The sequence below is a fragment of the Diadema antillarum genome, unplaced genomic scaffold, assembly GCF_040938485.1.
Source record: "Diadema antillarum isolate AM-2024a unplaced genomic scaffold, OU_Dant_1.0 seq00001171_RagTag, whole genome shotgun sequence".
NCBI classification, from domain to species: Eukaryota; Metazoa; Echinodermata; class Echinoidea; order Diadematoida; family Diadematidae; genus Diadema; species Diadema antillarum.
The window spans coordinates 600,890-615,506 of record NW_027271974.1 but is presented as its reverse complement, the minus strand read 5'-3'; the positions used below and the strand labels follow the sequence as shown (position 1 = coordinate 615,506).

At 41.4% G+C, this 14,617-nt stretch overlaps 1 protein-coding gene across 1 annotated transcript in view; it reads right to left on the bottom strand.

Moving 5' to 3' along the window:
• Positions 1-423: 423 nt before the first annotated feature.
• Positions 424-14,617, bottom strand: part of LOC139744409 (ecdysone-induced protein 78C-like) — a 41,048-nt gene continuing 26,854 nt past the window's right edge. Inside the window, 7 exon segments of the mRNA XM_071654849.1 lie at positions 424-1,561; positions 1,563-1,621; positions 4,069-4,349; positions 5,153-5,328; positions 6,443-6,792; positions 11,716-11,718; positions 14,096-14,104. Coding sequence (XP_071510950.1) covers positions 1,361-1,561; positions 1,563-1,621; positions 4,069-4,349; positions 5,153-5,328; positions 6,443-6,792; positions 11,716-11,718; positions 14,096-14,104 — 1,079 coding nt within the window. The 3' untranslated portion in view covers positions 424-1,360.

Sequence of the window (14,617 nt, the reverse complement as noted above, 5' to 3'; positions counted from 1 at the left end):
TTCCGATGAGGTGATTTCTTGCTTGCTAATAATGTGGATATCACTGACAAAATGGATTTAAAGCAGATGTATTACTAATATCTCTGATTGTGAATGCCCTCCTAAAAAAAGAATAATAAAGAGTGTGTTGTATGTATATAACGCACACACGCAATCACACTAAAAATATCCCTGCCGTTATAAACACCTACCATGGAATATACAGAATAGTAACATATATACAGGAAAATGAAATGCTCCTTGGTTTCTTTCATCTATTCATTGTGCTGTGTATCTCGCAATGTTCAGCATATTTCTTGCTCTGCATTTAAATATGCAAACATTACAAGCGATTGCTCTAGGCAAGCCATGGATGTGCAATATCCAGTTACCATGGCAACCAGATATGGCATCTTATTGGCCAAGATCACACTTACATTCAAATTTGCATTCATATCTTTTGGCACCACGTCATGCATGTTCACTGATTAAATCTGATATTTATCTTCTACGAGCAAAAAACATACCAGATATATAAACATACTTTTTATATTGTAAGCTTGTACTACAGATAATAATACTCACAAAGTAAACAAAGATATGAATGCTGATGTGAGGACTACACTAACATAATAAAATGCCCCTGAACTGTAAACGCTTTAGTTGAATTCACACACAGTTTGAATATTTGATTTCTTGTTTTTTTTTCTCCGTCTTTCAAGTTATCACAGAGAGTTCTCTTACGACTCAACATCGACAGACATTCAAGAGCCACAACGGGAACAAGGTACATTGTAGGTTACAACAACTGCACAAAATTCCACACATACAGACGCGACGAACACCAACATTACCTTTTGTTTTCTCAAGTCACATGGGTAATCGTAACACTTGTAATCTCACACATTGAAACACCGTTCTTCTCTCAAAGGAAATAACATCTGAGACTCTGCTGAGGGATCTCCACAGTGCATCCTTGGCTCCTGTGATGACCAAAGAAAATTCATAATGAGCATCACGATGAGGATATTGTGCAATTTCAATTTCTTCCAGATCTGTATTTTCTACTCTTTTGCATCATCGTCTCATCCCCGTCTCCTCCTTTCAAGATGTAGCTCTGAAAGGGTTGACTCTCCTGGTGACCACAGAGAGAACTTTGCATTCATTTCATTGAAAAAAAAAATTGTGTACTTCATCGCATTCTCATCATTCTGCTCATATTCTTGCATTATTTCTGCTTCCGCAAACTTCCCGTTTCCTTCTTATTTCCTTTGCTCCTGTTATCACAATTGGATAGACGCAGCTGCACACCCCATCCCATCTCAGGTCAACATCTGCATCTTGGGGCGTCGGCTGCTGCCACCTCCTCCCGCCCCGTCAATCACATGATCGTGATGTCCATCATCTCCGTGTAGAGGGCTGGAAGACTCGGGCAGAGCTCGGGCCAGCGCTGGGAGCACCCCATCACGAAGTCCCGGTGCATGCCACCGATCCGCCGCAGCTCCTGGACCCGCCCGTACAGGGTGGCCATGAGGGGGGCGGAGGCGGACGGGTGGTTCCCGTCCACCTGCACCTGCAGCGCCCTCCACCAGTTGGTGCTGGAGCTCGGCCACTGCTGGAGGGTTACCCAGACCCATGATATCTGGTGGAGAAATGCAACAGAGTCACATCTTTAGCACCCCTCTCCAACAAATCTCAGCAAGGATATGAATCCGAGTCAAACAAATGTTTGCATCAAGTTGTTTATTTTTTATCTTCTTTTTACTGATTTGGTGCTTACTTATTGACACAGAACAACTTGTCAATGAGTTGCAAAGATAAGAATATAAGCAAGATTATGCAACGCCCCTTTTCATTAATGCCAGTCTTTCAAAGAAATTCAGACTCAGGTGATGTAAGAGTGATATATATTTTTTTTTTTCAATGCAGTGTAGGCCTACATCTTGCTTGCAAAAATACAATTATCAGATTTTACATTTTATCACATTTAGAAATAGTTTTCTTTTTCTAACTGACACCCCCTTGTCTTGGAAGAGATTTCCCAGCATTCATTTTTGCCTTCATCAGGGGAGCTACTTCGTTGAACCATTTGAATAGATGAATGGAAAATAAATCAACTTTATAATGATGCAGTTCATTTATTACTGAGTCCCTCTCAGGAAAAAAGGAATATAAAAAAAAAAATCTTCACTTTGAAACAAGAACATGTAGTCAATCAGGATGATAGCCTTTGTCAATTAAAGAATTGATATGTCTGAAATTAATGAAGAACAGATTCAGTGTACTACAGCTTGAATTCCACTCAATCCTACTTGTCGAAAAGAAGAGAAGTCGAAGAGAATTAAGTTAAATGAAAGAAAGATATTATTCAGAGGGGTGAAGGCTCAAGTTTGAGTTTCTTCAGTTTGTCTCCCTCTACAAATGAAAATTTGTTAAGATCGCAACTGCTGATCTGTAAATTAATAAACATGTCGGAAAAAAGGAACCAGTGGGACTCGAACCTGTCATCTACTGCTTTCCTGGTGGTAGTGTCGCTGCCCGGAAAGCAGTAGATGACAGGTTCGAGTCCCACTGGTTCCTTTTTTCCGACATGTTTGTTAATTTACAGATCAGCAGTTGCGATCTTAACAAATTTTCATTTGTAGAGGGAGACAAACTGAAGAAACTCAAACTTGAGAATTAAGTTATTACACAAAGAATTACAGAGCACAGATGGAATAGCAAAAGGGAAGGAAACAAAATAGGGATGAAAATGAAGAGACTGAAATGAAAAGAGGAGTGGGAAGAACAATGGATGCAAGACAGGAGTCAGAAGTAGACTGGAGAAAGAAGGGGATGAAAAGGAGTACCATGAGAAGATGGAGGCTACAGGACAGAGTATAGGAAACAGGAGGAGCAAAAGGAGGAGCAGGAGGAAGAGGAGGAGGAGGAGGAGGAGGAGGACGAGGAAGAGGAGGAGGAGGAGGAGGGGGAGGAGAAGGAGGAGGAGGAGGAGAAGGAAGAGGAGGAAGAAGAGGAAGAGGAGGAGGAGGGGAAGGAGGAGGAAGAGGAAGAGGAGGAGGAGGAGGAAGAGGAGGAGGAGGAGGAAGAGGAGGAGGAGGAGGAGGAGGAGGAGGGGATGGAGGAGGAAGAGGAAGAGGAGGAGGAGGAGGAGGAAGAGGAGGAGGAGGAGGAGGAAGAGGAGGAGGAGGAGGAGGAAGAGGAGGAGGAGGGGAAGGAGGAGGAAGAAGAGGAAGAAGAAGGGTAGGTGGAGTAGGAGGTGGAGTAAAAGGAAGAGGAGGGGAGGAGGAGGATGAGAAGTACGAGGAAGAGGGGGAGGAAGAGAAAAAAGAAGGGAGAGGGGGAGGAGGAAGGGGAGAGGGGGAGGAGGAGGAGGAAAAGGAAGAAGGGGCGGTGGAAAAGGAGAAGTAGGAGGAAGAGAAGGAAGAAAACAAGGAAGAGGAGGAGAAGGAAGAAGGGGTGGTGGAGAAGGAGAAGTAGGAGGAAGAGAAGGAAGAAAAGAAGGAAGAGGAGGAGGAGAAGGAAGAAGGGGTGGTGGAGAAGGAGAAGTAGGAGGAAGAGAAGGAGGAAGAGGAAGAAGAGGGGGAGGAGAGGAGGAGGAGGAGGAGGAGAAGAAGGAGGTTTGGAGGAGAAGCAAGGGGAGGAGGGGGAGGAGGGGGAGGAGTAGGAGAAGCAGAAGCAGGAGCAGGAAGGGAAGGCAGAACAAAAAGCTAAGGAGGATGAAGTGGAGGAAGAAGACAATGGTAGTTTGACAAGAGAAAGAAATGGGATGGCATGAAAATGCATTGCTGGTTCCATAGCTGGTTCCAGTGCTGGTTGGAAAATTACTGCAAAACCAGCACCATTTGTGGCATGAAACTTTTCCGAATTGGAGTCGACATGTTTTTTGCAGCACAAAACTTTCACGAACTGGCGTCTGGCATTCAACGCATTGTGTAGACAAAAACTTTAGCGTGCATTTTACTTTCCCAAATGTAAGCTGCTCACAAAATATGTAAAGGTTTCATGCATGCAAAAATCTCTGGGTTTACAGTAGTGGCGGGGGAGATGATGAAGAAGTATTAGAAAAGGAAGAAACAGCATGCCTACCGTTTGCCGCTAAGATTGATGCTGTATAGAGCGCCACCTCAGTCTCCAGAAGGCCCAGCTGGTTGAACTCCTGAGCAAACTGATGCATGGCGTGGTACAGGTCTCCCCCCACCACATGGTAGAGCTGCTGCCACAGCAGCGACCCCGTGGTGGCCACGCCCGTTCCCGCATGGAGGTCCAGAGTCAGCGATGTCATCAGAGGGCCCATTCCATTGCTGGCCGGGGGTGCAGCAGGGATCATCAGAAGAGGGGCAATCCTCACAACCCACATCTCAAAGAAGCTGTTATCAGAGAGAAGTCAGGGTGAGCAATTCAGAAATATCAATGCCAACTGCCTCGAAAAAATACCATTACTTGAAAATTGAGGCACACTCTAACTTCAACATCTACGTCATGGAGATTGAAGATGAAAGATATCAAGGAAATAGCGAGGCATTTCTGACCAGGGGATAAATGCTTGCAATTTGATTACAAACAGCAAAGAAAAATATGAATATCCAAACATACAAATTTAACCACCTGGTCGCAGATTTGGACTAGAATACAAAGTATATACAATACACAGATAAATGAGATTTCAAACTAGCACATACCCGGTAGCGAACATATTTGGAATAAAGCACATTTGGAAAATGTAGCATTAGTACATAATGTGATATTGACTGTGTCAGTGATATATTTAATGCCATAGATTCTTATAATTTATGGTGGTAGTGTATACTCTTGTATTGAATGTGTATTGGTTGTGTTAGTGTATGATGTCATATTGATTGCATCAGTGTATAATGTCTTTTTGATTGTCTGCATGTGAAGAGTTTGTTCGCAAAAACCGATAAGTCCATTTTTGAAGATTTTGAAGTACGCCCTCTGTCATAAAGTACAAAATAATACCTTTTAAATGATATATTGGTCACTGCATATAAAGGTACATTTTTGAAGTTATGGTCAAAAGAAGCAAAAATTCTCTTATTATTCTCTTTATTTTTCTTGACCTTTAATCGCAAATATCTCCATTTGGCAGATATGGACTTATCGGTTTTTGCGAACAAACTCTTCATGTCTTTTCTGGATGCAGAAGCCTCACCTTGCTTTCAGGAGCAGGAGCTGGTCATCCTGGGTCAGATTCCTGAAACCTGGGATGGCTTTGGCAAATTCCACCTGACCGCTGACCGCCTGGTCGAGAATCTGTGACAGCTGGACCCACTGGTTGCGGCCGCGGACGTCCATGTCCTCCGTGGCGAAGTGTGAGTTCTGGTTTTCCTTGGGGGGGGGGGGGGAAGGGACAAATGAAGTACATTCAACACTTTCAAGTCTTTGCTCAAGATTTTCACACCCAATAACATGCCTCATTTGAATAGATATTTAGCATCTCTCCACCTATGATACTTGGATTGTATAATATACTTTTCTCCCTCATCTGTCAGGCTGGCTGTCCTGGTGGACTATATGATCACCACCTTAACTCTTCATGTGCCATGGTGGAAACCCCCTGTGTGCCACGTTATTCTGAGACACGAAGGTAGTCATGCTTTGAGAACAAATTCTGTTTTTTCCATTTGCATAACTTCTACAAATTTCTGCTAAGCTGGACACAATAGTGAGCAAAGTTGAAGAGGAATGCCAAGCTTTGCTCTGATATAAATTGTATGACACATGTATTTTCAATTTTTCTTTTGAATGACCAGTTCCTACATTACTGTGAAGGCATAACTTTTGCACATAAAACTGTGACAGAAACTTAGAATGTACACGCAAATCTAGTCGGGAACACCGCTTGATAGACAATCACCACATAGAATGCAAGCTGGATGTGAGAGGAACAAAAGGGTGAGAAACGCTTTCATTGTACCGCAGGATTAGGCGATTTATTGATCGGTTTTGGCGGCTTTGTGTGTTTGAGCAGAATGTGCGAAGTTGGCACGCTGTCGACCAAGTCGGACGTGCGAACGTGGCACATAAAGAGTTAAACATCACTGATTAATCAATGTAACTTACCCAATAGCAATCATGTTTGGAAGAATTATCTATATAGGCAGGTACAAAGAGCTCACAAAATATGACTATGTACGTAGGCCCTTGATGGCTAAAACAAGTACAGTCAATTGTGCACTGATACAAACTTACTTTATTTTGTATTTATGAAATGAAGCATCAGTTTTTGGGACCAATAATGGCTTGTCTTAAAGATTTAATTTGTTAAGATAGTTTTTCAAGGTTAAAGTTGTTTCAATTCTCTCCTATTATTGATATTTTTTATGTTAAATACTCATACACTATATCACAAATTTCATCCCAAAGTCTCAATTCTGTCTTATAAGCACTTCCAGGTAAGTGTACAGAGTACAAGGTGGACACGAGACTGTGACAAGCTTACCTGTGGAAAAGTGAAACCCCTGAGGTACGGTGCATTTGAGGGTGTGTAGAGACATGTCATGCGGAAGGCGCACGAGATCGTGTTGACCAGGTCGTACATCTCGGCCTGTTTGAGGTGTAGCGTTGAGTCCCCGCCGCTCATCGCGTGCATGGAATGTGGCGGGGTCAGGTCGAAGGTCGTGGAGCCGTTGACCGGCATGGGTGGAAAGGGCTGGAGGATGTCGTCGCTGTCGCTGGGGCCGTACTCGGAGTCCGTGCTCTTTTTGCGCATGGCTGTGGCGCCCCCTGGAGTCAGCGTCCCGACGGGACCGTTCTTCTTGCCCCGCTGCGGCACTCTTCCGTAGCGAACAGCTGAGATGGGAGAAGACGGACCACATTCATCAAAATGATTCACAATCATTGTGGGCTAAAAAAAATGTCTCCATTCTTTACCAGAGTCGCTGAATACCACATGGTAAGATTTTACGCAACAACAAGGTTGGCACCATCAACACAATATCAACATCGGGAAGGTTCTCAAAGAGCAATCAGCAACTCATTTGTTACATGCATCTCAACAAGTATACTTGGCCAGGTGTCTCTGAAAAAAATTGTGTTAGAGCAAAATCAGCTTGTCCTCAACGAGCAAGAGCATTTTATAGTCTTATGTCAAGACACAGAGCAATATTTTTTTGGTGCCTAGTGCAGAAGTGGAAAGACTTTGCAGCACTACCACGTGTCTATGTGAAATGTGTGTTAATGTTATACAGGTCTGCCAACATTCCCTTGTCCAAATCAGGAAGATTCCACACAGCAATCAGGGAGATATCTGTGCGTTACATGCATTTCAATGGGCGAAAATAATTCCCAAATCAGGGAGATTCTAATATTCTCTTATTCAGACATATGAACAGATTTTGACATTTTCAGGGAGACTTCTGCAGAATCAGGGAGACTTGGCAGCTCTGGTTATATCACAATCAGTTCATCATTGAAGGGTTAATAGAGGCTTTTTATAGTCTCCCTTCAAGACATAGATATCAAGGTTTTTCTATTTTTTTTTTTTGAGCCTAGGAGAGCCTGCAGAATCAGAAACACTTGGCAGCTATGATCTCTGCTAGCTAGGCAGCTATGATCTCTGCTAGTCTGCCATCTCACTTCTGCATTTACATGTGAAGAGTTTGTTTGCAAAAACCGACAAGTCCATTTTTGAAGATTTTGAAGTATGGTCTCTGTCATAAAGTACAAAATAATACCTTTTAAATGATATATTGGTCACTACATATAAAGTTACATTTTTGAAGTTATGGTCAAAAGAAGCAAACATTTTCTTATTATTCTCTTTATTTTTCTTGACCTTTAATCGCAAATATCTCCATTTGGCAAATATGGACTTATCGGTTTTTGCAAACAAACTCTTCATGTAGAACTAAAGAAGGATGCCACTTTGCTGCTAGAGTGGTGTAAAAGCACTTTGCAAGTGAGGAGACTGTAAGGAAAGTTATGCTACCTGGTACTGCATTCAGCGTGAATTCAGGGCTAAAATGCTGCACAGGAAACAAGTTCAGGTGTCATACAATCAATAGCCCACAAGGGGGCAAACTAATGTGCACTAAGGGTATGTATGCAAATGCTGTGTGTACATTGAACAGTAGATGGCGCTGTTCAGTTAAATCCTGCTTGAGACCCCTTGACTCATTTTGTGCATACACATTACAACAGTAAAGTGACAATACAGGAAAGGTGTCCTTGGTATAGTAATGAAAGGGTTAAGGCAGTAGACTAAGTCTCAGACAAGATTTTTTATTTTTTTTACATGCTCTGGAGGCTACATTTAACCTGTTAAGGACGGGCTGATTTTGCTACAACACGCATTTCCCATAGACACCTCTTCGAGTATACTCGGGACTCGTCTTCAATGGGTTAACTGAATTCTGGGGAAATCTTTGGTCATTTTTTTTTTCTATTATCTTTATATTTATATTTCTATCATTATGTTGTTGTTTCGTTTTGTTTTGTTCTTTTTTGTTCCAGTGGTCAATGCCACATTGCGGTGCTGATCGGTCCGGCAAAAGTACACCGGCACGTCAGCTGTTGGGGTAAAAGCCACCTGTAACCTTGATACTAACAACGTTACGTTATCATTGCTGCTCTTTACGGATGACCAGCAGTTATTAGTACATTACACAAAACTCTCTCCTACCATATACTGGGATCAAGTCATTACAAGATAATTCCAATGACATTCACATGTCAATGATGAAGACAAGATTCTTGCCAAGTGTTACATTCTTTATTCTTTCTTTTATAATATCTAAAATAACAAATTATGCTGTTAAGATGCACAGGACAGTGTAGGGGTCTGGTATGATGTCATCGACAAATAGACCCACGACGTTTCTAAAATACAGTTTAACTTGGACCAGTGAGGCTACGTACCAGGGATGTAAGATATAAAAAATGGGAATTTCAGACTGCAAATTCATATGTTTGTTTCTCTGCCTTAGAACTTTATTTCAAGTGGCAAAACCTCCTCATACATGAAGCATACAATTCAACTACAATGTACTACAACATGGTCTACTCAGAAACTGCCAGTATCTTGCCAAGTTCCAACAAACTATAACCTTACAATTCAGAGCAACCCCCACTTTCTTTTGGGTGGCAAAACCGCCTCATGATATAATGAAGTACACAATAAGAATGGTACAACATGGGTTTACTCAAGAACTACAAGTATCTTGCTTGAGTTCCGGCAAACTAAAACCTTATAATTTGGAGCAATCCCCACTTTATTTCAGGTGGCTAAGCTTCCTCTTAAATGAAACATGCAATTAGACTAGTACAATATGGATTGGTCTACTCAAGAATTACCAGTATCTTGCTGAGTTCCAACAAACAAAAACCTTATAATTTGGAGCAATCTCCACAACCAAGAAGGATTTGATCATTCCAGACTTGGTACTGTACTTAACAGCATAGTATATTTCAGGGAATCTAGCAACTGGTGTTTGCTAATAACTGTTGATTTTAAAATCATCAATTTTAAAGACTTTTGGCTATCTCATTTTGTTGTGGCATCTTTGAGCTGATTGTGGTAGGCTCATATATATCATCACCATATTTGGGGAGAAAAACACAATATTCAGATATGAGCTTTATGCTTGATGCATATCTATTGGTGAAACAGGCTCATATACTTCACTATCTACATGCTTGAGTAGTAAGAGAGATTGCATGGGGGGGGGGGGGGTAATAGAGGGTAAGTCCTTGGTGGAATCAATTAAGCCACCTACATGGTGAGTCACACTTCATGCGCAAGGTGCAAAATCACCGACTTGGAGTTCAATTTGAGTTTGCGACAAGAGAGAGCTTGTCTTTTAAAGGCAGCAGTACAACGCTGCCAAACTCCCTGTCATCTCCTACGTTGTACCTGGGCCCTGTTTTAGGAAGTGCTTACCACCTTGCAACTTTAAATATCAAACATATTTACCATGGCAGGAACATGACAACAGCCAATAAGCTGTGAGCATTTTGTACTTGCAGTCAAGGAAACTACCATTATCATAATTATGTTACTCTCAAATCAAAAATGTCTCTATTACATTATGTGTGGACAACTCCAGATGACGGACATTTAAATGCAAACCTCTGCTTTGCATTTCCTTCAAAGTTTCCATTATATCTTTTTGACAGGAATTAATTTTTTACCATTGCCTACAATCAGGACAAGGAAAAAAGTGACTTAACCAATTTTTTGAATTTCATCTTTAAAATGAATGAAACAAACAACACTTATCTTTACAAAACTTGGAGACCCTGAGTAGCTTAATTTCAATCCTCATAGTGTCATTTGCCTTGTACAGGAGTGATATGGGAGGCTTGAACATTCAAGGTATCAAGTCCTCGATTTTAGCTGTCACTACCAATGGCAACTTGCTTGCCATATACATTGTACAGCATGTCAAGGGCTTGTATAGCATGTCAATGGCTTGTATGAATCCATGGCACTAACAGGGTTAAATTAATTGCAGTGTGTCACTTCCTACGGAGCACAGCGAGAAGGTGCCGGTGACTACCGGTGAATGTAATCCTTCGTGTTAATGAACACGCCTGTTCACAGAGACAGCACAAAATACTACCTCACCAGTTTTCCCTCTCCCTCAAGTCACCCACCCACTCTTTCCCCTCATCTCTTCCTACTCATCTCCATTTCCTTTCTTATATTGAGTTTTCTTCTCGCCTTTTCATCATCTTTCCTATCATTTCTTCATTTTCCTCCCTCGCTTCAATCCCCCATCCACTCTCCTCTCACTTTCTTATGTTCCTTCTCCTCTTTCCTTGCTTTTTCATCCTTTCCATTCCCCTTCCACTATCATTTTCCTTTGTTTTCCTCTTCAATCTCCTCCTCCTCTTGTGCTTTCCCCTCACTTTCCCTTTCTCTCTCCTTTTTCTTTCTACTAAATTCTCTTCTTTCTCCTCCTCCTCTCTCTCCTCTCCAGCTTTCGACTCTCTTCAACTTTCAACTTTCAACTTTATTTTCACCTCCATCAAAATGAACAAAGAACTTTATGTACATTGCGTATACACGGGATATTTGTGATACAGAACAAAACTTGAAAAGGTACATAAGAAAATTATGAAAGTGAAAAGTAGATGTGATTACATCTTTGTTAAATACATAAAGCGTATAATACAAGTCAACTAAGGATGAGGATGGAAGTGGAGGGTCCCACTAAGAAGCAAAGCTTGTACGATATGGGACCCTCAGAAAAATACACAAAACATCAATATAAAACACAATAAACGAACCGATGTCAACTGACATCAATATGATTGGGAAGAGGAAAAAGAGAGAAAAGGAAAGGAAAAAGAAGAGGAAAAAAAGAGAGGAAAAAAAGGGAGAAAAAAGAGGGAACTACAGCATGTGCCATCGTGAACGCAAGCAATCTGGATTTCATAATGTAAAATAAGTGATAAAATACAAGCTGGATTGAATGTAATGCAAAACATTTTTTATACGTAGTTATGTTGGTAAGAATGCAGGAGAAAAAAAACACATCGTTATATTTAGAACACAGAGAGGGACATAGTTTAATAGGAGGACTTATGTAAAAAAAAAAAAATGATGACTTGACTGAGATGATAAAGGGAAACTAACTCTGTTGGATGTTGTAAAGTTTCAATAAAAATGGTTTTAATTTATTCTTAAAGGAATTCAGAGATTGACTCTCTTCCTTCCTTCTCCATTTCCTTTCTTCCTTTCCTTTTTTCTTTTCTTCCTCTAGGCCCTACTTTCTTTTTTTTTTCTCTTTCCCCTATCCATTTTCTGTCTTTTCTTCTCATCCTTCCCTCTCTCTTCTTCATCTCATCTCCTTTTCTATTCTTCTTTCTCTTTCTTCTACTCATCCTCTCTCCTCTCTTGCTTTTCCCCTTCCTTCTATTTTTCTTCCTTTCTACCTTTCCTTCCTTCTTTCGCTTAGGCCTACCCTCTCTTTTTTTCTGTCATCTTTTCTTTTTACTCATCATTTACCTCTCTTCTCTTGCTTTCTTCTTTCCCTTTCATTCCCTCTTCCCTTTCCTTTTCTCCTTTCTCTTTCTCCTCCCCTATTTTTCCATCTCCCCTTCCTTCCCCCTTCCATTCAAACTTTCCTTCTTTCCTTCTCGCATTTCTCCTCAACTTATCTTTTCCTTGTTTCCTCCCCTCGATTTCCTTTCTTCCCCCCCCCTTCTCTTCTCCCCCTCTCCCTCCTCCTCCTTCTCTTTTTCCTCCTCCTCCTTCTCCTCCTCCTCCTCCTCCTCCTCCTTCTCCTCCTCCTCCTCCTCCTCCTCCTCCTTCTTCTCCTCCTCCTCCTTCTCCTCCTCCTCCTCCTCCTCCTCCTTCTCCTCCTCCTCCCCCTCCTTCTTCTCCTCCTTCTCCTTCCCCCACCTCTCTGGGAAATTGCGACTTTCCAGAGGCAAGTCATCTTACAATACAACGTCCTTGTGCATGGTCCTTAAAAAAGAATACCCTTTTAAAATATCATGTTTAAGACATATCACATTCTTCATTTCATGAGACAATAAATTTCAATGCTTCACTAAAAAGATGAACAAAGTAAAGAAAACAATTTCATCTTGCCCCTACCTTAAGCATACATTATGCTTTCATTTCATTTGAATCAGTTACTAATAGCCGGAAGAATGCTCCAAATACATCATGTTTTATCATGTAATCATTAAAAGAGTATTTAGAATGGAAAGTCACTGGTAGTGGAACTTTTGTCTTAATGCGCAAGATGCATTTGCCCGTCGATATTTACATTCACTGACACATACAAAGGAAAGTTTGTGAGAGTATAGTGACTCTTTCTTGTTATGGCCAAACAGGCAATAAATAATTGTGACTAGAAAAGCATTCTGAGAGCACAAAACTTTGCCAAGCAGTTAATATCCATCCATACATACATGCAAAAAATCAACTAATTTTCCAATATAGAAGCTATTCGTTTATCCTAATGTCATCAGCTTCCAATAGCACGGCGCCTTGCCTGAACAGAGCGCATACGTAGACCTCAAACACACACAGCTTTAACTCACAAGTTCATTGATCCTATCTGCAAATAGATAAAAACTCCTTCAAAAATCTATAAAACTTCCCTGATCACTACCAAAATTTAATCATCTGTTCCAACCAATTTCATCCAACTCCATCTACAACTCGTCGGCCGAGAATGAGAATGCCATTAACCTGTTGATGACAAGTCCCGAGTATATGTGACCCGCTACAACAAAAGGACCCGAAAGTCGGGGAAGATAATTTTCTGAAAATGGCATAACATTATTCCCTTACTCTTCTCCTTTAATTTCATACATGGCACAACTCATAAAAGTACTCGGTTGCGGAGATATCAATGATTTTATTAGCGCATGTCAAGTGGATGAGGATATCAGAGTTTCGAGAAAAACGCCTTCAAAGTTTTCCTTCTGACGCTATCATGATCAAGGGGAGGCGAGACAGTTTTCACCGCTTGACGATAGAAGGCACGCTCCTAGCGACCTCCGCGATGTTCATTCAAGCTTAGCGCCAGCGGTCTACGCACGACCAATCAGTAATCAGGATGTCACGCACTGACCAATAAGATCACTCCCTTGTTGCTAGGGGCGGAGTCTAGCTGCGGCACTAAATCCAAATCTTCGGACACGTTTCTGTTACGTTGAAAGTCGGAAAATCATGGCCCAGAAAAATGCTGATTTCTTGCATTTCCTTTCATCATTTAGCTTGGAAATTTCAGCAGACGACAGGCAAAACATAAGATTACAAACTTATGCCAAAAATGAAAATTTGAATGTTTTAACCAGTTTTGATGATGTGACTTCAAACTCGATTTTCTCGGCTCAGCCGTCAGCGACTTTAGGATCCTTTTGTTGTAGTGGGTCACATACAGGCAGGGGTCTATGGAAAATGCATATTGTAGCAAAATCAGCCTGTCCTCAATGGGTTAAGATGTCTCAAACACTATGACTTTGTTGGCGACTTAAACACCCTTATTATTTTCAGGCAACAAATCCTTAAAGAGTTATTTTGCACACAGACAAACAAACAAATCAAACTACATGTAACAAACAAACAAATGCTGATGAAAACATAACATCCTTTCTTGGTTGGGATAATGATTTTCATGAAAAGAGAGACTACAGGAACCTCAGGACCAGGTTCTCGCATACTCGCCATAAGGTATCAACAGACAGCGCCCTCTATGTTTGGACTGTGTCACATCAGTGTGATGCTCATCGACTCATGGGAAGTCCTGCTGATTATTGGGGGATTAGCGCTCCTTGCCACCAAATGGGCATTAGAATGGGCATTAGAACATTTGACTGGCGACACCTTCCCCACGTCCCCCTGTCAAATGCAATGACATCTAGCGCACTGACTAACCCCCTTACTCACCGGGACAGAGTGAGCGAGAACTCATCGTGTGTTGATGTCCCCTTCCTTGCCTAATTCAGTTAATTCCCGCACTACGTGAGGGAGCGCATGAGTACTGGGAAACATTTCAATGGACTCCCCCTTTCTTTCGTATTTGCAAAGCATGCTAGAAAGTGTTATTAAGGTTATAAGTGATTTGCGAATAAACCTCCATTGATACAATTGCAACTTGGGTAAATATAATAGACAGACATCCCACATCTATAACGCATGTTGAATTTTACA